Raw genomic sequence first — 23,125 nt, forward strand, 5'->3', positions numbered from 1 at the left:
ACAAACATATGTCAGTGGCACGATGACAATAAAACATTTATCAGGATTGTTCTCCTACAGGATCTGCAGCTTTAATTTGAAGATAAAAATAGATTTAACTTGAGCTAAAAAGTGAAAAAAGCATAATCTTACTGTACAGTAAAAACATTCTTTTAAATCAGCAAAGACAAAGAAATCTTATGTCTGTCTCATTCTAATCCTCATTATTGTTTCTGTAACCAAACCGGATTTCTAAATAAACCGAGCATGCTTACATAAATCCTTCTACTTTACCTAGACCAGCACAAAATATGCCAAAGATCGTTACCTAAGAGACCTGAGAGAAACAGACATGTACAGTATACAGCTGCTCAGCAGTCAACCCGAACTGGCTGCTAAACCGCCACATATCTCAGTGTGGCAGACACAAGGGGGCCAGCAGGAAAACTAAGGTCTTTCACTTTGATCTCTGGAGTGCAGCCCATTTAAATGTTTGTGTTTGAGATGTAGACCTTTAATTTTGGCCTGATGGGTTCCAGGCTCTTTGGGTTTAGCGTGGCATGTCGGATATCAGAGTGTTTACACAGTCTCCCTCCAGCTCTCCTGGTGCTGAAATAAGTGCATTAAGATGGATGGATTTACTTAGTCTCTAACCTCGGGACTCAGGGAGCAAACTCTGAATGACCTCTTTGTGTTGCTGGAGGGGAAGGAAGGAGAGTGGCCCACACTTGTGTGTGTGTGTGTGTGTGTGTGTGTGTGTGTGTGTGTGTGTGTGTGTGTGTGTGTGTGTGTGTGTGTGTGTTTTGTAAGAACGATCATCAGGATGAACAGTGGTCTGAATATGCTACAAACCTGACTGATAAATCTCTTAAAGTCACAGAATCACTGAGAGAACATAGAGTGTATTTGTTTCAATCTTTGCGCAGATTGTTTGTTCGTCATCTCACTTAAATCACAGCATTCAGCAAAACAAACAACATTTTACATGAGAGAAGTGCTCTCAATCTTCACAGAAAGACAGAAACAGAATACATCCTGTGCATTAAAAGGGCAAATCCTACTCATATGTTCAAGTAAGACCCTTTTCAAACAAACTCAGAGGAACTTGGGCAGACTAATCCCTTGCAGCCCAGACCAGGACTAACGAGCTGTGATCAATACAAACACTTCAGTGTGATTTTGAAATATGCGCAGTTGCAAATGTTGCCATATTTCTCTGCCTACTGGCAGACACAGTAAATGTGACATGGGGGCTGGGCCATTGTTTGCAACAGTGAGACAGTAAATCAGCCGGCGGTACACTTGATTTGTTAACCTTTGTTTGGCTGTGTCAGCAGATGAGGCATGGCTGGAGCGGCCCCTTTCATGGTCATGAAATACAGCCCTTGTCTCTGTAGCTGCTGCCATGGCGGGGGAGAAGAGGAGGGGGCCCTTCCCTCTGTGCAGCACAGGATATTGAGCTTCCTTTACCCCTGAGACACCTTAAGTGCTCCTAGCGGGGGACGGGTAACCACCAGAAGCAAAGACCATTGGATAAACGCCTGGAAGCTGCTTCAGTGATGTATCATTCAGGCTTGAATCCTTCAGATCCCTGTCTTATTACTCAAAACATGCACGCTTATTAAATATCAAAGGAGCGTTTTGATTTGAATTAAGCCTGTGTTTGAGCCAAAACAACAGCGATGCTTTATTCCAGCAGTTATGTCTCTGGAGGGAGGGGGCAGCAACCTCTCTGTAACCTCCCAACCCTCCTGCAGGGAAAAAGAGACCGTCCTTGACTGGAGCCGTTCAGAACGCACCAAAGGCCAATGGTAGTCAGGTCATCTTTCCACTGTGCATCAGGTCAAGTTCCACAGGCAGCCCTGATTTCTTGACACACAAACCCACACAGACGGCAGAGGTCAGCATGAGGGCAGCGCAGGGAGCCTGGGGCAGTAAACCAACACTGGTGCTGTGAAAGGCCAACCTTCTCTTTCCAGTCCACTGAATGAGTTAGGGAGCTGCCTGGGTGATTTGTGGCGTGATTGTTGCTCTCTATATCACTTGAGATTACAGCAGGTGGCGGCCCACAGCCTGGAAGTACACACAGCTCTATCACCAGTCCACCTCTCAGGAAACAGAGAGAGAATGAGGCAGAGAGAGAAAAACAAGCCCTCGGCTCCCTCCCACACAGCAGTAATACGCTCACAGGCAATTTTGCTGCCAGCAGAGCTCTCTATGACAATCCAGGGAGCTCTTCAGCTCTGATATCTGCCACAAAAGTTCACCTCCGCTTTTCTCTTTCCACTATTTTTTTAAACAATGCCATCAGCGCTGCAAATTACACCTTCCACATCGCACATTATTCTCTCCCCTGGTGACAGATGCACTCAAGCCCGACACACTTCACCAGTGGCGCTCTTCACGCTGGCGTCAGCCCCAGGTCCCGCTGTAGCACCGCTTCATTTTCACATTAACTTCAGTAAAGCATGGTGAAATCAGCGTTGTGCTGAGGGGGGGAAACTGAGAATCACTACACTGTGCACTTCAATTCACCCCCGCACTGAACTTGGTCTCACATCGTAGACACAGCTGCAGGAGATGTCTCACGAGGGACTAGCTCCTCCAATATATCTACCAAATGAACTGTTAAAGACAAATCTCAAGTGCTCACTCACGACACCATTAAACTGAAAAATCACACCAGGAAGTCATTTCTGAACTGGTTTAAATGTGACTTGGATCATGCGCATGCAGGTAAGCAGCAATTAAAAATGGTGTAAGATTGTAATGCCACTCATTGCAGCATTACTAGTTTCTCAGTTTTAGTCCAAAACATCCTTTCTGTTCTAAATGGAGAATCTATGGAGGCACACACCAGACTCAACAGTTCACTGATGAGAACATTTTCAGGCCAACTCTTGATAAATAGCACTGCAGAGCTTTTTAAATGTCATCCAGCATTATCTTAATCTTGCTGCTGGGGCTACGCTCCACAAACAATGCACAGGGAGCTTATTCTCTGCTCTCCAATGACCTAGCTGAGTCTCAGGGAAAGTGTGTGGATTGACAATCTCATAAAAGATGGGAATGTAACCGGGTGACAAGATATTACTGCCCTGGGACACAGCTTTAATCATCTGATAGATCTGTCTGCAGGCCTTTGTGGTGACACACTGCTGGTTTGTCATCATCTGTATCTGTGCAGCCCAGCACTTCAATCCCCTCCCTGGACAGCAGTCACAGACTTAATAAAACTTGGTTACCGACTTCCACCCACGGCACCTTGGAAGCAGCTTACATTTTAGGAAAGTTGTTTATTTCACTGGTGGCCAATAGACTACACTACATCTTTTTGACAGCTGCTTACTCTGCAGCAGAACAAATGAATCAGGTTAGCTAGCTGACACCTGCAGGCACACTGACAACCGTGGTAATTAGAGCTAACATTTAATGACTCTTAGTTAATGAAATCTATTCCTGGGCAAAGTGAACCCAGAGTGAGCAGGAAGGAGGGAGAAATACAGCGAGGCAAGCAGGGAGTGACGGCGACTTTAAGCTCCGCGTTAGACGAATGTGTGCAGCTGACACCGACAGCCCCAAGGTGAAGCCGGCACAAGAGGGGAAGAAAACAAATCAACATCCGAAAACACAAACGCCGCATTCTCATCAGCTGGATGTTCTTTTTAAAATGCAGTGTAGGCCTCGGGCAGAAAGAACGAAAAAACACTGTGGCTTTTGAGGGAGCATGAAAAATACACTGTAATTACGGAGTAGGTGAGAAGGCTGCGAGATTAAAAGATGAGGGACCAGCACTAAGTCTTCAAAGAGACCTGAGGTTGCCCTGGGCTGATTTCCAGTCTTGCTGCAGAGAAAGAAGCCAACAGTCAGTCATTACCAAAGCTGCACATCAGCAGCTGAATTACAATGGCCTTCTCAATGCTTTGTAGGTTTAAGGTATATTCACGTCATGCCTTTGTTCTAATCAGTCACAGTATTGTTAATAGTACTGGCAGTGAGTCTGAAATAAGCTTTGGGCTCGCTCATTTACCGGAGTAATACACATGCTGTCATGGAAAAGCCAAGCTATGTGTCAATAGAGCCGGATTTATTCAGCAAAGACGTTTTTTTCCCAACATTTGATATTTGACATGTTTATATCTTCAACTGACATTTTACTCAATCGTGATTAAAGCTCTTACATCACTGCTTTAAGATTTCAACACTTGCAAACTAATGACTCATGTAAATTGCTGTGCAGAACCAAGGTTAGAGTTTCACGTCTATGGACAGCAGCCATAACTGTCCCTCCACTGCAGAACTCAACAGACTAACCGGTGCTTTCTTTGGCAGCTGTTTTTGCTATCTCGGCCATGTGCTGAACCCTAAAGCCCAATGAGGATTTTATGTGTACCAACAAGAAAACGCACCATCAAACAAATGGAGATTTTTTTTGCACCTGCCTTTTGACAATTATGGACACTCACAAATGAGCCTCTCTTGCCATTTTTGTTGGAGCTGTTGCTTGAACTGGGGTTTGGATGCATTAGAGTAATGGTAATCCCCTCCAACAAAAACCCACCCGAGTCTTTTAATCTCAACACCACCGTCCATAAAAATACCAGTGGTCTTGGCTCCCCCTGCACCTGGATTCTTTTACTCGCCTTTTGCAATAGCAGGAGGCATTAGCATATGGCAGGAGAGGAGGAGGGGACGGAGATGGTAAAAGGGAAGAAAAGAGGGGACATTTAAATGGGAATAGGGGCCAAGAGAGTGGACTATCATGCTGCAGAGAGAAAGCGTATTTTGTGTACTGTTTCCCCAGTCAGGTCCTTTCATAGAGGAGGAGAGGGGGGCCTTCTGTTGATTTAAGCTGCACAAAGGGGGCCTTAATCCTTTCAAGGGAACCAAATCAGTCCACAGAGAAGCACGTTCAAAAGGAAACCTCCCTGTCAAGCATGGCCATTGAGCCACCCCAATGGATGCCACAAATCAAACCCTGGAGGGAATCAAAGGCCAGAATGTGGGAAATGTGTTGGGAGCGGAAAGTGCAGGGATACGACGAAGAGGGGGTGGGACCTATCGCCAGTAATCGGCCCCGTTTCTGCCACAGCCCTGAAGGGGTCATAACCCTTGTCTCAGAGCCCTGCGTGGTAACTCCCCCCCATTACAGAGGAATGTCCATTCACACGGGGCACCTCCATTATCCCTGAGCCAGAGTAAATGGGGCTGCTTTTAACAGCAAATTAGTGACTTGATAATGAGGTCACATGTGGTGTTGGCACACTGAGGCCATAAACTGATGCCTCCCCTGCCCTTACCTCACTCCCTGCAGCATTAGTGCAATCTCCTCCTCTAGCTGCTGCACATGTCCTGCTGCATCTCAGCACATTTGCAACTGCATGTGACTACTTCATATCATATGTTAGACATAGTAAAGAAAAACCTACATGAGTTTTTTTTTTTTCCTTCACACGGTAACATTTCCATCTGATGAAATACTGCTGGAACTCATGTCTGGGTGTTGAGAACCTGTGCGCTTTGGGTAAATTGGATCAGCTTTATGGATGTGATGCATTATGGCTGTTGCATTTGTTTTGAATAACCACACATAAATATGACAATCACTGCGATGCATGCAAACCAATTTCAACATGGTGATAACACCAGGGGAAAAGCAATTCGCCCGCACCGTCACACTGACATTTCAGAGCGGCAGAAAGAAGAAAGTCTGTACCTTTAACTGCAGCTGTGCTGAAAAATTTCTCTGAACTGGCATCGGAGACCTGGAAAAGAGGAGAATGGAATGAGCAAAACATCACAAGCAGTAACAAAACAATGAATATAATATCGTTTCCCACCAAAATATCCTAACCCACTCCCAGAGAGTAATTCTGCAGACGATTCAGAGCACCTGCTGCTAACTGAGAGGACATTGTTAGGTTACTTGAAATAATTATTGCTCCATTTAAGTCACCAAACTGGCATTTGAAGTTAACCACAATCCCTTAATTCATCCCGGTAAGATTTATGGTGTGATTTAATATATATCTCTGACAATTCATAGCTGATCCTTTCTCAATTCTGACAGTTTTCAAGTTCTAACTGGAACCCATTTAAGCCAAAACATATCCAGTGTCTGCATCCCGCCATGCCCAAATGATGTCCAGAATTGTTTGGACAACCTGAGCATCATTATCAGAGCAAATATTGGACATGAGACTGAAACAAAACAAGTGGCTCTTCATATTCAAGCCACTTGATGGCACTGTTGCTCCGTGGCGAAACAGCCCCATCCGTTTTCCAAGCCTCCCCGGCAGAGCACCAACAGCGTCACTGCTCGAATAAAACGTGCGCCGAAGGGATTTAAACCCGAATTAGAAAATAAAAGGCACATATGGGCGAAAATACAAAGTCACGGACTCATTAAGTTTCCGCCTCGACGTCCATGTGAATGATGAATATATCACAAAGTAAGTACAAGCTACGAGTGGACAACACCCGCTCAGCCGCACATGGGAGGCAGACTGACTGACAGGTTTCTCTGAATAAAATCATTTTCTAATTACTGGCTTTGCGGATTCCCTGAACTGGGATTTATTTCTTGCTAAAGTCCCAACAACAAACTGATGTTTAGGCATTACACTTTAACAGCAGCGCTCCATTTTCTTGTGACATATTACTCTTGATGAGAGGAATATTCTAAATCTGCGTCCAATGACAGCTTAGTTGTATGCGACTCGTGTATTTCCGCCCGACGTATGTCTGTTAAGAAAGCAGCGGGAGAAGCAAAGTGTTGGAATAAGAGGATCTAAATAAAAAGCGACCAGAGCGAGTGAACAACTAAATAAATGTTGTTTCAGTGTTGGATAGAAACCGTAGTAATGATCCAGTGATTCATTCACTAACGCACTGACAGAATGTAAACATTGAACGCAGCAGAAGAGCTGGCAGGAAAACGGTCACTATTATAAAAATGCCACTCAGACCATTTTGCACACAATCACACACAATGAAATCCAAGATTGGACGCAGCTCGGAGCCAGCGCGCATACCTTTGATGTGGCAAGGTTAGTGAGGAGGCAAGTCAGGATATTACTTTCTCGGTCTGGTAAATATGGCCTCGTTTCACATTCTGCTTTTCAAATAATATAATCCACACGAGAGGCGGTGAAGTCTACTCCGTTTAAATTGAGGACAGCCATGCGGAGAGAGGAGAAGCCTTTCCAAGAAAAAAAAAAAAAAAATCCAAAGCCGTTCACAAAGCTACTGCGCCTTTTGGACAAAGGGAACCATGTGTCTCGCCACGGAGAGCTTCTGCAACAGCACTGAGGCGACGAGAGAGAGAAAAATCCCTTGATCCCTCGTTCTTTCCTTACTTGGGACACGATGTGATGTTTTTTTTTCACGTATATTCTCCTGTCGGAAATATCCGTGTGAGGTAACAAACAGGATCCGGGAGGGTTTGTGTGTCGGTGCGCAGAGAGGGGCTGCGTCCGACGGAGCAAACCAATCCAACAAAGCGCACTGCCAGTTTGCTCTGTAGAGACACAGACTGAGGCAAATCACACAAGCAGTGAGCAAAAAATCACAAGATGCAAGCCCGCTGTCGCTGTGTGTTCAGCCGCAAAGCCTGTCTGCCGTGCTCTCTCTGATGGATCCCGGTCGCGGGCACACAAGAGCCTCTCCCCATCCGCTCCCAAGCACCAGACAAACTCCCATTCATCCAGCGACTGGCTGCCTGAGTGCTGCTGCTGCTGCCTTCACGGTCGGGTCCTCCCACTTCCTGATTTCCAGGCGGACTTGAATTCAACCTCAGTCGTGCTCCTTCAGGAGACAAACACACTCGTGTTTTTGGGCTTCCGAATGGCTTGGAGCTCGACCGCGGAGGCGCACATCTGCGCTTATACCCTTTGCGTAAATGGCGCGCAAAAAGGAGAGACGGCGGCGCACCACCGCTAGATATGGAGAGAGAGAGGCGAGAGAGAGAACAAGAAGGAAGAGGAGAGAGGAGGGAGAGAGGGAGGGAGGGGAGAGCTGAGGCAGAAATATATTCTTTCTTTCACTGTGGACTGAGTGAGATGATGTCAGCCCCTAATGAATTCCTCAGTAGGGTGCTGCTACCGTGAACGGAGGAAAAACAAAACGCTCCTTTAAGGGCAGCATGCACCTCCTGGCAGCCCACAGGCGCTGCCTTCCTGTTGGACCAACTACCACTCCACTGGCCCGAAGGGAGGTCAGCTGGTAATATAAAAAAACACTTTGGGTCATTCAGCCTTCAGTTTGAGCCTTGAGCCCTCCGTGGCCCACCCTGACAGACCCAAACCTAACAAGCTTCCACCCCTGACACTGCAGACATAAATCATGACCACCACCTTTAGAATTATGTGATAACTTTACCAAACCCAGGAGGAATTGTTGTTCGGAGCTTGTGCTCCCAGAGTAGCAACAAAACAGGCCTGCTGGCGGAGATCAGCAGCTTGCACTATGAGAACAGTGTGTTGCCAGGGTCGATGCCACAGAGTGTGTATTTAAAAGTGATCACACATGTAAGGTGGGACACTATCCTGTTACACTCACACTGCGGGCCTGAAAGCAACAGAGAAGCAACACAGCTCATCCTTACTAGCATCGTTCACTTACACTAGGCAAATCCTGATCTAATGCTGGACATTCCTGGAAAATCCTCTTAGTTGTGCAAACCCTTGCATCCTATAGCTTGTCTAATGAGCATTAACCCACTGGCTGGGAGGTCAATGGATGTACAACAGAGTCACATTGCAAAGTCTTTCCCTGCCAGTTGGGCTGAAGCAACCGCAGAGCAGAAAACAGACTTAGCTCATAACTAAGATGCTAATCCATCCCTCGGTAACAGACTGAGGGTCTGATGGTTGGCTTGGACCGGCCATACAAACATGAAGTCATGGGACATACAGTAGAGCTGTTTGAGATTCAGAGTGGAAACAAATCCTCACACATCAGAGTCAACACAGCAGCACTTTTATCAACTTCGAATGGGCTTGGCATAGCTGTCACTGATCCACAGATGACATACAGAACAAAAAAATGTGAAGTGCCATGGGGGGTGGGAGGGACTGGCCCGTTAAAATCTGGCCACTTGGTTCAGCTACAGAGCATAAAGGCTGTGGTCACAAAGGGCCTGGGAGAAAGAGCAGCTTCCATGAGCATGTGTTCATCAAGTTAGAGGCTCCTTCTATGTGTCCTTTTATGCTTCACCAATCTATGCATTGAGCACCGAACAGCTTAAACTGATGAAGTAATTAACCTCTGGCTGATGTTGCTCATAGGCTGTGGGAAAACCTCTTTGATAACTACACTGAGGTTATTTAGCTGTACAGTGCCACGGACCACACAAAAGTATAACGGGAACTCAGTAAATCATGTCTAAATTTAGTTTTGAATGTACTAACTGTGGTTCCACGTAATTAGATCACAGGGATTCTTCTGTTTGAAGCGGTGATTGTGAGGAAACATCCAGAGCGTATCGTGGTTTGGCTTCAAACGCATGACATGGCTGGCTTTGAGATATGTATTTATATGACTGCCACCAACAGAAAATGGCTACCAGTGGTTTTCACGGGCCTGCGCAGGAGCAGGAGCGGGAGCAGGAGCAGCAGCGGCTATGAACAAGCCGCTGTTCTCCATTTTAAATGGTCATTATCAGATTTGAGAGCGACCACAAGTCTGTGATTACAACCACACTGCCAAACAATCGGCGTCCGGATCTCTCACTGCACATTATTTTTAATTCAAATGAAACAATGACAGAGACAAGCGCACACATAAAAATGAGAACCCTGCACAGTTTCACATGGAAAAACATCGTCTCTGCAAGAGAATGAAGCACTGAGATCAAACACGATGTCTGGATGTATGAAATGTATCTCAGTAATTGCTGTCTGGGCACGTAAGTTCTGTCTATAGACCATCAGCTTCACACTGACATTTTTGTCATCTTTTATTCCTTTTTTTGGACGCTGATTCTCCGCTTCAAAGAAACCAGAGGCATGTTTGTCTTCCCCCCGCAACCATGGTTTAATTTTACAGGAACTCTCTTCCTAGATTACGATCACGGGGGACTGGCTCGTTTTTATGAGCCTTCCTGCCATTATGGTAAATCTACCCTCGTTTGAAATATTACTGATAAGTGTAACATGAGTGCCGGCAATGTAATATGTTAAAAGCTCTTATTACGTTTGTCTGTGGACTCGGAGCTCTGTCTATGCTTTACAGGCTAAAAAAACCCTCATGATTCAAAGCAGAATTGGGTGTACAGGCCAGGAAATGGAAGGAGAATTTTCTTAATGACGCTGAACAGAGTCATCATCGGCGCTGAACAGCAGCCATCTCAGGTGGGTGTGCATGGCAGAAACAGATTCGCCTCATAGTGATGTGTCTGTGAGAATTAAATACTGGAACTCCTGAACTGTGCAAAGGAAATGCAGAATAAATCTAAGGTTAAAAAAAAAAAAGTCTGCAGCCATGCTACTGGCTCTGCGAGGCTGTGCTTTGTGCTAAATACTATCATTTACACAATGACAATGCTAACATGCTGATGTTAAGTAGGTATAATATTTACCTTATTCAACATCTTAGTGTGTTAGCACACAGCTGAGGCTGGCATGGCAATCCACCCAATAACACAACCAATAACAAACATAATCCATCCAGAAAATCAGATTTCACTGAAAGAAACATATGAACCAAGAGGAAAACATCACTGGACTTGACGCCTTAAAGACTTGGTAAAAACCTGCTTATATAACAGCTTCATGGAAACACATATGTAATCAATGTTCCATGTGGGGATTTTAACGTGGATACGCTGTAGACATTATGATTGACAGCAACAACAATGAAAGATCACGTTTCATTATGTTTCAATGGCTGTTTGCAAACAATAATCTGACTGCTGGAATGAGCAACATAATGCCTGATAAAACCATGTACTGCAGGCAGTTTAAATGAATAAAACCTGCTTTACATGGACGCTTTTAAATGAATCTGAGTCTTCACAGAGGAGGGGGTGGGATTAGTTCACACCCTCCTAGCTGCTAAAGATCAGAAATGTCCAAATGTTGCAGTGCATCCTAAGAACTGTGAAAGATTTCTAATTGCACACATAAACCCACACACTTGGAATTGCCAATATCTCCTCTTCTCCCAGCCGTTCGAGGGCGGAGTGAGGATGTTTTCTAATTTTTGTATTATTATTTATTTATTTTATTTTTTACAGTCATTACATCTGACCTTATCTCCCAGAGCCTGCAACTGGGTTGCCAATGACAACTGGCTCTAATCTCTACCCCCTGCTGACAAGCAGCACTGACAGGCCCTTTCTTCCCAATTCCTCAGACACGTAGCCAGACATAAATTAATCTGTCACTCATTGCTAGTATTAATGTGGGGATGACACATGGCTGCGCATGCAAACACACACACACACACACACACACACACACACACACACACACACACACACACACACACACACACACACACACAAAGACAAAGACAAAATGCACCCAGCATTAAAAACCGTTAAACAAACTGGGACACCACAGCATGCCGAAAGCAGAAAAAGCCTTTGGAGAAGCTGACAGTCCTCTCTGTTAAACTGCATCAATCAAACATCCTGACAGAGAATGAGAGATTTAAGGACCTGAGAATTTCCATCTGCATCACCACAGGCATGCTTTTCAACATTAAACCTGAAAATAAGAACACCACAAAACGAATCTCTGCTTTGCCCACTTATTTCAACCAGTGCTTATCACACAGGGCGTGATTGGCATTCCGGGAACATTTAGGAAGGCTGACGGACGCAGGGATGAAAGCATATTTCTGATCCAATGATGATACCTCTAAAAGCAGATCCTTTGTGTTATAATAAAGCTTCCTGAGCCAAGAGATATGAAACTCACATCATATGTCAGCCGGGGAAGCAGCAGAAAGTATTTCTTCCGGTTGTTAAAAGCCTGTAGAGACTGTGTTATCTGCTCATCTGTATCTGCTTATCTCCCCGTGGTCTCTGAAAGCAGGCCGGGGCCGTAGGAGTTCAAGATAAATGGCCTGATCAATGGCAGACATTATCTAGATCTGGTAGGCAATAATCAGATCCAGTTGGCATTGCGGGCGCAGAGAGAACTGGCCTGTCAGCGGGAGCAAACCTACTTCACTGGCCATCAGTCTAATGTCGCTGCCGTGGGACTCACTTTGGAAAACAATGCAGGCAAGAAAATTGGTTTAACCTTCCCTGCCTCAAATGCTTTGGTTACATCCCTAATGGAAGCCCCTCCAACACACCCACAACCCCTCACCACCACTCTGCCCTGTCACAAGAGAAATGGAGAGCCTTTTTCCTAGATTACAGACATTGCCGTGGAATGTGGGCTGTGGGCTGCGATGCCGTGGATAATTTCAGACCAGTCAATCACTCCCTCCCCTTCGAACAGAAAGGAGCATGTGTGCCACACACACACACACACACACACACACACACACACACACACACACACACACACACACACACACACACACACACACACACACACACACACACACACATACACGCACACACACGCCGCCATGCATATTAGGCATGATTTACCTTTAACATTTTCATTTAATGTCAGCATAATTACTAATTCCCAAATCCAAGCACAAATTATTTTAAAGGCCAAATCGGTGTCCTTATTTATAGCTCTGTCACTCAGTGTTTACATCGACATTTAATGGGCAGAGAAAATGAATTCTCTCGGCTTTTGAAACCAGGCATGTGACAGGGAAAACGGAATGTTAATGTGCTGTATTTTAAGAGATTATTTGTTTGCGATGTTTACTTTCATCTCTGCATCACGTCGACAACCTTGACTGCATTTCGGCAGCACGGCTCTACTTTCTGCCCGGTGCAATGGCTGACTTGAAACAACAGCGCAAACAAGACTCTGCGCTGCTTGTCGTACAAATTCATTGATAAGCTTATTCACTATAACCTCATCAAGCGCTGTAGTGTCATTTGATCTCAATGACAAATAAAAAGAAGGATTATAAGCCTCTTTTAATTTGACCCCAATTTTCTCTCTGTAGCAGTGGAGCCATATCCCACACAGACAAAACATTCTTAACAGATAACCCGCTGCATGACGGACCCCCAGCTTTAATTTTTCTCTCTTATCTGCATGTCTTTATATTTGCGGAGACCCAGCAGACATCTACAACCAAAGAACCATGGTGCTGGAACCCCCCAAGAGGCCTTGACTTAATACTAAGCAAGAGCAACTGCACTAGCAGGGATAATATTTTCCTTTTTTGTTTCTTTCTTCTCAGCGGCGTGATGGGAGCGAGGAGACAAGGGGAGGCAGGGAGATAAAGGAGGAGGAACTAGGGAGGAAGAGAACGGGAGAAGAAAACAAAACAGGAGGAGACGGGGAGAGACAGACGAGACGGAGAGGGGGAAGGAGCCAAACTGGGAGGTAGCAGGGAAGAAAAGGAAAGGAGAGAAACAGCCTGCTGTGTCTTTTAAAAAGGAATGACTACGGGACAGCACTGAGGAAATCACCACTAAGGCATTGTATTAAAACCTGTCTGACCCTCTGCAGACCCCCCGAGCGATTTGCCTGGCTGGAGGAGTATGGTCAGAGGGATTAGGCCTGTGAAACGCTCCGTCAAGACCATTCTGTCAGGCACCAACAGAGACAGCCCCAGTCATCCACCCGCACCCCCTGCGCTCCACTCGAACAAGCCTCTCCAAGGCTCTCTCTATGCTCAACAGCTCCGGAGAGGGGGCCTGATGATAGGCTCTCTAGGGGGACACAAGATGGGCCACGGACATCAAAAGCCAGCAGGGTGACAGACAGCAGGGAGGTCTCTGCCCGCCCTCCCCCAATGTTCCCTTTTTTTTCCTCTTTCTGCTATCCTTCTCTCTCCCTGCGTCTTATCCCAGGCCCCCGCTGGCCATTGAGGGGTTTCTAATTGCATTTTGCAGGACTGGAGCTAAATAAGGTCGTTGTTCTGTCTACAGTAGCCTCCCTGCTGGGGGGCTGAATGATGGAAGGGAGAGAAATGGGAAGTTAAGGCCCCTTTGAGACAAAAAAAAAAGCAAAAAAAAAAAAAAAAAGCAAGGCAAACAGGAGATGCTTGGCATGTCTCAAGAGAGGAAGATGATCTGCGGCCCATCTCCATGAAAATGTAGCTGGGAATGTTATTTCAGGCTCGTTGTCACTCAGTGGTAGACAGGTGATGCATGCTGTGTCCCCTCAAGAGATCCACAAAAGAAGAATGCCACACTGCAACAACCTGCATTCTCTGTATCAAAAGGGCCTTATGGTTGGAAAAGGTTGTGTGTGTGCCAGGATGTGTGCTGTGGAGGATCTGAGTCTCTGTGGTTCGACAGTGTTTTAACATGTCAGAGTCCACTGAGACAGCGCTTGGATATCCCTTCTAACCTCGCCGCCCCTGTGCTGCACATCTCCCCCTCTGTGTAACACTAGAACATGGGACACTGGTTGAACAAGAGGAAGACTGTGGGTGTCCGTGTGAGTGTGTGTGTGTTTGGAGACCGGAGCAATTTCATCTGTGAATGTGCTCCTTTCCCCTGGTGGTGCACGTACAGTGGAAAAGTGAACCGGTGGTTTGTGACCTACATGTGGAGCTGGTTGCGGGCCAGAGACCGGGGCCATGGCTGGGCTGCAGGGGGTCTGTCTGTTGACAAGAATGGGAGGCCTCTTCCGCTTTGAAGCCCTGTATATTTAAATATTTCATGACCTCCTCATCTCTAGCCCCCTTTTATCAGATTTGCGCTCTGGCTCGTGGCTGCCTTTCATTAATAGCACAGCGAGAAGAGTTAGTGTCGATCTAATGCCCCCATCAGCGAGGCAGATCTGAGGAAGCCTCTCCCATACCCGGGCCCTTTTGGCACTCAGCATATCTGGAAGACCATCTCGTTAAATGCTAGTAACAATTACACCAATTACAGATAAGCCTAAGTGTGTCAAAGCCACAACATGATGTTTACAATGATTAGCATGCGGCGTTATCAGCAGGGATGGTAATCAACGCTGGTGCCTGGTGCTTCAAAAGATCACAGGGCTCTTTATCTGTCACTATCGATAAAAGGCCACCGGCTGAAGACAGACCTGAGCGTCGCTGTCATGTTTGGCTCTAGATCGTGCTGCTGCTATCTAGCTTCAGTTAAAGTAAACCAGGTTTGACGGAAGACTTTACAAGACGTCACAGGAATGGTACAATGATATCAAATGAAAGAACATCACAGCTTGCCACACCCTTATTTCTGTTCATTAGCATCAAAGGCATCACAAAGAGGATCTTACTAAAGCACTCATGACTCCGCTCTTGCAGTAAACAATCCCGGCTATCAGATCAGCAAATGTGGATGACGCGCGTTTCCAGCAGTGAAGTGGAGCGCAGTGTGGGCCAGTAGATTTCCACGAGGGCGCGTGCTGGCATGGTGCAGGGCACCAGTCTGGAAATGTGTCTCTGAGGCTGGTGACCATGACATAAGGCCCTGCTTGTCTGCTTGTAATAGAGATGCCTTTGAGAGCAGCCTGCATCTGCCCGCGGGACACATTCCGCGCTTTCCTCCACAAACTCTGCGCCGCCGTCAGGCTCTGGGTCCTAAATGTGCACATTGTGAGGCTGCCCTGCTGGCCGCCTGACAGCAGCACATTCACCATGGGGTTATTTGAGTGGACCCAGGCTCCCAGGGCACAGATAGAGCGTGTTCTCTCTCTGAAAGTGTTTGTGATACTTTGTGAACGGGTGTGTTGTTTGTGTGATTGTGTTAACCGATCCACCTTTAAGTTTGTTTGTGTTATTAAGGCGACACCGGGAGAGGCACACAGTGGCAGTGTGTGTGTGACGGAAGAGTGACGTGGAGATGTGCAGTTTTCTTTCAGGATGTGTGTGAGTTTGGGGGGGGGGCACAGAGAACTGTCAGTGTTGAGGGCCACCCAGGCCACAACCAGCGCTAAGCCCAATCATCAGCGCCCGTCTCAGCTGGGCTTACCATGTACTCTGTTTACCAACACCAAGCTTCAACAAGATGATCTGGGGCAGCTTGCTGTCCATCTCACTCTCACTTCCTCTCACTGAGACACACACACACACACACACACACACACACACACACACACACACACACACACACACACACTCTGCCTGTAAGAGGATTTGCACTGGCAACAGGGACAGGCTGCGTCGCTTATCCAGAGAGAAAGCTGTGGCACCACACACCGCTTGACCCTACCTCACATGCCTGACTGAACAGGTAAACATGAACGAACACACACACACACACACACACACACACACACACACACACACACACACACACACACACACACACACACACACACACACACACACACACACACACACACACACACACACACACACACACACACACACACACATACTCCCTGAAGAAATCTGTGGTTTGGCTCAGCCTCTGCTGGGTCCACTGACATAAGGTTTGCATATAATAAAGTTTTTAATTCAGTTTGATGAAAAGCTGAATTAACAGTACTGTGGTCCACAATGATCACACAGTTTTAGCCAAACAAGCTTTAGGCTCTGTGCCAGTGGGTTTAACACAGAATTTAGACTCAACAGTAAAACAACAAACTTTTATTCCCTCTGCAATTAGACTGTTGGGCTTGCATGTGATGTAATGCAGCATGTGATTTATGTGTGCACACTAATTTTGCAACAAGCACTGCTGTGTCAAGCTACTGACTCGCTGCCTGGCCTTGAAACCACGATTTGAAATGCCATTTTCATGTTTATTTTTTCATTATTATTTTTTTTAACAATATTCTTTTATTGTCTTAATTTTGAAGTCTGTTTGCAAGCTTCAACAATAAGCAGCACTGGTTGTGTTTTCCTCCGCTGTCGACGGATTAGTCTGCTCCGATGGCCACATTGTTGGGTGATAACAGAGAGCGGTTGGTTGGCTGGCCCTGAGGAAGTAATTCGGAGAGAGTTCACTGACTCTCTGACCAGGGATATTAGAGGAGTGTCTTTTAGTCATGCTCGATGGAGTCCAGGCTCTGACTCCACTAAAGCCTCTGGTCTGAAGGGGAATCTAACAGGGCCAGAGAGGCCTGCGAACACCTGGCATCCACAAACGCTCCGAGCACAATAAGACCTGACACTGCCCATGAATTCACACGCTGAGGGGGCGCACATACAGCACATATAAGACAAACCAACCAGCATGTTTTCCTATGTAGAGCCATACGCTGGTGATCTGCATGTATGTAGCACTGAAAATACAAACAACAGAAATGTGTGACGGGAGACATCCAATTAATCACACCATCGCACGCATACAAACACACACACACACACCATCACTGCCTGCGGGAGGTGTCCTCCTGAGACCCCTAAGGTGACAGATGTGTCAAAACAACATATTGGTTTCGCTCCTCTTTGCTGTGGTGTTGCTTTGTTCCCGTAGCCTAAAAAAACACTGGATATGATTTGCTCTGCGTATTGCTGATGCATTTTTCACGAGTTACTCTGAAAACACCATGTTCCTCGACATTAAAAAGCAATTTAGCACTCCCAGGATTAAAAGCGCATGTTAAATTGAAGGCTACACTTGGTGTGGGCATGAAAAATTGAGTGGCTCCTTATATTAACCAGGTTGAGCGCAGCACACAGCATTTAGATAGACGAAATGGAATCTTTTAGCATTACTAATTCATCTACAGGAAAGCTGTGGTTGAGACGTCGTGCACCGCTCCACCAGTTCACTGCTGAATACAATCATTTGCAAGCTTGCTATGTCTTATGAACAGTGTGAATACCAGGTGGATATCTATCAGCAGGGAGTGTTAAATGTAACCTACTTTCGTCGGTTCACTTTCATTTCGGTTGAGCTCTGCTTCTTCTGTTCCCTTTGACAAGCTGTGAACTGTCCTTCAACCCTTATTCTACAAATTCACACACGGTCCATACTTTTAAGCTCAGCTGACAAAAGAAGAAAACCACTCACATCCTGATATCGACATCTGTGATCTATTTCCAAACTGATTGAGCCACAGAAGGGTGAATCATTGGTTAAAATGAATAAGGGAGCTGTTGACCTGTGGGGAAAGGCAGACTAGACACGCATGGTTATTTTGGCCGTGATTCCAAACTGTCCTCTGTTTCCTCTCACTGCACTGAGAAAGGGATGGTAGAGAGCAGATTAAAAGCAGGATGAACACTCGTTTAGTGGACCGTGGCCCCACTTAAACATAATGAGGGATGCTAATGATGCCCATAATTACCATTTCTAAAATGGTGATAATTACAGTTCTTTTATAGCTCTTTATCCACGGCCGATCTTGACAATGATTGTAGCAGTGATAAACAGCGATTGTCAGTGTTTGACCTTTGAGAGCACCAACATAACAAATAAACCACTCCAGGATGAGACAAGCATAGTACTAGCATGAATTACTTGGAGCAATTACTCTAAACGGTGAGAAAAGTTACATGCTGTTGTTGTTGTTGTATCCATACCCACAGTATATGATACCACAGGAGTGAGACAACATTTATTTTAGACACACAGTGCTTAAACCACCAAACCTTAAACATTATATGATATTTAGGTTGCTTGGGGTAAAAGAAACAACCTGTAAACAAGCAAATTTGACATTCTGTTTGCAAATACAGAGCGACAGAAACATTCACTTAGGAGTTGTGTTTCGGGCCTTATGAAAGCACCACTTGAAAACGCATAATGGTGACAGCCTTTACCAAACCAGTAAAGGTCCCAGACAGAAATCCAAAAAAATCACCTGAAAGATGCTTAAATGCTGGTAGAGCTGAGGTGAACTGCAGTGTCAAGTGGTAATTCTCAGTGGGTTTGTCGCTACTAGCATCCCCTCTCACACTGCATGTGGTCATTTGATCCATAGCTAATATAAAAGTATTGATTATAGCAAGCATTTCAACTAGGATTAAAGAGTACAGCTGGGTTTCAGGTCAATAATAGTCATCATTGTGGAAACAAAATGTCAGTCTACTGTATTATTTTTTCTAAATTACATTAGAATCTGTGCAGGAAGCGAATCAGCCCCAAGCCTCATATCCAGGTCCACTCTCCCTCCAGCCCAGTGCTGTAATGTTGGCCTGGCTCCCCTGTCACATGGCATAGATTACGCCTGTGTTACACCAAATGCCTGATAATGCAATCAAGCAGCTTTGAAGCTCGGTGATTCTCCAGTGCCTGCTGTAATGAGGGGGAAATGAAACCGTTCCCTCAGTGTCTGACTAACCCTCTGATGAGACCTTCATCAGAGAGAGACAGACAGACAGACGGACAGAGAAAGAGCATTCAAAATGAACTCATCCATCTTCAGCCATGAGCCCAAACAGGCTGAGGGGGGCAGAACAGCACTTTTGGACTCGAGGATCCACCGATTGCTGTTTGTGCACAAGTGTTATCAAGCACAGCCAGAATACTATATCAACCCAGGTGGGATATTGCCTAAATTTGGGAATTCTTTGCCATTACTAGGATAGCAATTCTGCACTGACTGCAGCGATAAAGTGACTTCCCTGACAAATGCAGCTAAATCTTTCCATTTTCAGAAAACGCTGCTGAACCTGGCATTTCATACGTTACATTTTCTTTAATAGCAGTGGCTCTACTGTATGCACCGAATATGTACTAATATGCTACGAGCCGTTTGTCCATTTGCTATTCATGACTAACCAGCCAAGGAACATACTGTTAGTGTATTCTGCATAGAGAAGTCTGGGGTAATCAGCTAGGGAGCCACAAAGCTCAGACAAACTAATCACAGAAACCATATAATTAGGTCTATATTGCACTGGGAGATTGTAGAAAATGTGCAACATGAACAGTGCATGCCCATTTGAGGCCAGCTACTGGGCCATATATAAAACTCTTTATGTGTCTTTATGTGCTCATGTTACTCAGAGAAAGATTTAGGTGACTGCTCCCTTTTGCCTTCATCTTTAAAATACCAGTGACAATCCTGACCACTGATCATGAGACACATCTGTGCATCCACCAACTAGTCTTCTATTTCCCTCATCACTCTAGCTCTTCTGCTCTAGAAGTCCTTAATATATCATACTCAGAGGCTCCAGTGCTCGGTCCGGACCAGGAGAATACACACAACATTAGATGAACTGAAGGGGGAAAACAAAACTCTCACTCTGCACTTGAGCTGTCCTATATTTGAACCTCTCGAGAAACACAGATATCATGTGCAGAGATGGGCACAGCAGGTTCTATGAAGAAGACCATGTTAAAGCCAAATTAACAATTACAATTCCTCCTGGGAAAAAATCCAATGCAATGACCAACATTCACATTTGAATGGAAGTTATGTGTTTTGAAACAAATGCGAGTCATTTGGGAACTGTGGTGCCTTCGGTTTTCTCCTCATCTTCACCTAACAGAAGCATGAGTTGATCTGTGCTGTACTAATGAGAGCGAAGCTGGCAAGAGATTTTGAATTTCATACTGGCATTTTTAAGTAGACCTCATTTTAGTATTTGTTTTGGTGTTAATATACTACATATACCAGAATGTGTGTTTCACAGAAATACAAAATGTTTTTGATGGTTTGTCAGAATAGTTTCATCTTACTGAGTTTGGCAAGATTAATGATATTGTATATCATTCTGTGTATAACAGTATAGCACTCAATGATATTTTTTATGGTTTATCACATTAATATGCTATTATCTATGTTTGTTAGCGTTCTCACTGAGGGGCTGGCCAGTGGACCATGCACACTTTGAGCAGATACATGTTTAACTTATGGTGTCACACTCTCAATGGCACACATGCAGAAGGGAGATACACATTTTTTGACAAAGAAATGATTGGTCTGTGATGTGATAACACTGAACAGTCATTCTTTAAACACATTTCATTCACCACCATCACAGTCCAGGCTTATACTGGACTGCATTATATTCCAAAGAGTCACTGCTATGATGTGTGCAACTCTTAGCGGTTATAATGGATATACAATCTATAATAGAGAGCCTTATTTTGTAGGGACACGCCCAGTATTGTCTCATTTTTCATAGCTAGGATGCCAGAAGCATTTGCGTGTGTGTGTGTGTGTGTGTGTGTGTGTGTGTGTGTGTGTGTGTGAGACCCCTCAGTCCAATTCACTCCAGGATAATAATGCCCCTCAGGAGGTGTGAGGCCTGATATCTCCCTTCTTCAGCAGTGATAGCTATCATTGTTGCTAATATAGCCGCACAGTATGAAACCACACACACATATACACGCACACACACGCACACAATTTGAAGACAGATTCTTCTTGCACTTCCTGATCTCATCTTCTGCTTTAATGAAGACCAGGTAGATCCAACAGCCCAGTCGAGTCACATCAGCAGCCTGTCTAAGATACGACCCTGTGCTTCACTGTCTTCCTGAAACACACTGTCTGTCTGTCTTTCTCTGTTCAGCTGAGGGTTCATGACAGCTGATCGATGGCAGCTCTGGTGTCATTTCTAACAACTGTTAACTTGTGATTATTTTGCTGACACCTGACAGGAGGCGGCCCCAGGGAGGAGGAATTTGGACACGGAAGATCAAGAATGATGCTTGCAGCCTCCCAATTGAAAAGCCAAGAACAAAGCTGACAGTATGCTCCGCACAAAATCAAATGTTGGCCATCAAAATCTTATTGAATGCAGAGCAAACTGTTGTATGCTCCATTATAGTTGCACAAGTGAATGTAATTGAGGAGCTTCCAACTCCTAGTGGGGGGAGAAGAGGCTGGGAATACAAAAATGAATTTGTTTAAAAACTTTATTCCCTTAGAGTTAAGTCAATCAACCTCATATAAATAATATGACTGATCCATGAAGGTTGTAATGAGTAAAGAAAAAGAATAGTCGTCCAAACTCAGCACTTGTTGACTTGTTCAACTCATCTATGGCTGCATTTCATTTAGTGAAAAAAACACATCATGCTTTAGGATCATAACAAACAGTTGACATGCTGACAGTAGTAAATTCATCACACTAACCTACTCTATTATTACAGCTCCAGCATCAGAGCATTTAGAGATTATATTTTACTTCCATCCCTGCTGTCATTTTATGGACTCATACTGTCGTATAGTTTACCACAATATTTCTTTTTATATTCAATTATGTAAATGAGTTTTCTTAGCTTCTCATCTTGACTTTATTGTTTCTTTGTTTGTGTTTTGCTTTGTTTTGTTTTCTGGATGAAATGTTTTTATATGCCCCATAGGATTAACTCATCTGCACGAATTAACAAGATGCACAGCTTCTATGAGTTTTTTCCTCATCATATATTTTATTACAATTTTTTTTTATCACTTTGATTCTACATTTATCACTCTGCAATTAAACAAACAATTACACATGTGCTGAAAGCAGACGCTGTGTACAGATTAGGCACTTTAAAGGCATTTAATAACAACGCCTATAAGCTAGTATGACTCTGGCATTTCTTTTAAATACATGCAGAGCAGGTAATGTAGCAGAGGGGCTCACACACACATGCAATCTATGTCTGTATCTGTGCATACCTTGAATGAATAGTACAGTAGCCTCAATACAGTCTTTTAAACTCTTTACTTATGTCCTAAAGTAGAACATGTACATCCTGTCTCAGGTGCTGAGTTAGGTGTTGCAAAGATATCTTCTGACGTCGGCATGCTAACCAGCTAGCCGCGGCTCGTCCTGTCTCATACTGCTCACAAGCTCTCTCTTTTTTAGTCCACTAAATAAAATAAACTCACAAAATGCCAAGAAAGAAAATATTCTTACACTTTCTCTCCTTAATAAACAGAAAAAATACAACTGTACACTTTCTGAATTCAAGTTTCTCTCCTTTACCAAACTAAGATGATCTTAAGTTTTTGTTTTTTTGTTTTTTTAATGATGTGTTTACTGCTGCTTTGCTTTTCTCTGCTGTGTTGTTACACTGGATTGGCCAACATTGCACCAGCTTTTTTTTTTTTTTTTTTCCCACACCTTTATTTGTGCTTATAGCTTAATAGGTTAATTGCCAAGTTAACTCATTGTGAAACACACTTGAGTCAAACTCAAAATCATAATGGTTTGTCTTTCCACTGTTCAACAATCACCAGCGCTGGTT

General features: G+C 44.7%; 1 protein-coding gene across 8 annotated transcripts in view; it reads right to left on the reverse strand.

Moving 5' to 3' along the window:
- Nucleotides 1–23,125, reverse strand: part of auts2a (activator of transcription and developmental regulator AUTS2 a) — a 298,426-nt gene that overhangs the window by 27,566 nt on the left and 247,735 nt on the right. For all 8 annotated transcript variants that reach the window (XM_070982780.1, XM_070982779.1, XM_070982778.1 and 5 more), the window contains one exon: nucleotides 5,696–5,744. In XM_070982780.1, the coding sequence (XP_070838881.1) occupies nucleotides 5,696–5,744 (49 nt within the window). The remainder of the gene's footprint in view (nucleotides 1–5,695; nucleotides 5,745–23,125) is intronic.

This window comes from Chaetodon trifascialis, chromosome 16 (genome assembly GCF_039877785.1).
Source record: "Chaetodon trifascialis isolate fChaTrf1 chromosome 16, fChaTrf1.hap1, whole genome shotgun sequence".
In the NCBI taxonomy this organism is placed as follows: Eukaryota; Metazoa; Chordata; class Actinopteri; order Chaetodontiformes; family Chaetodontidae; genus Chaetodon; species Chaetodon trifascialis.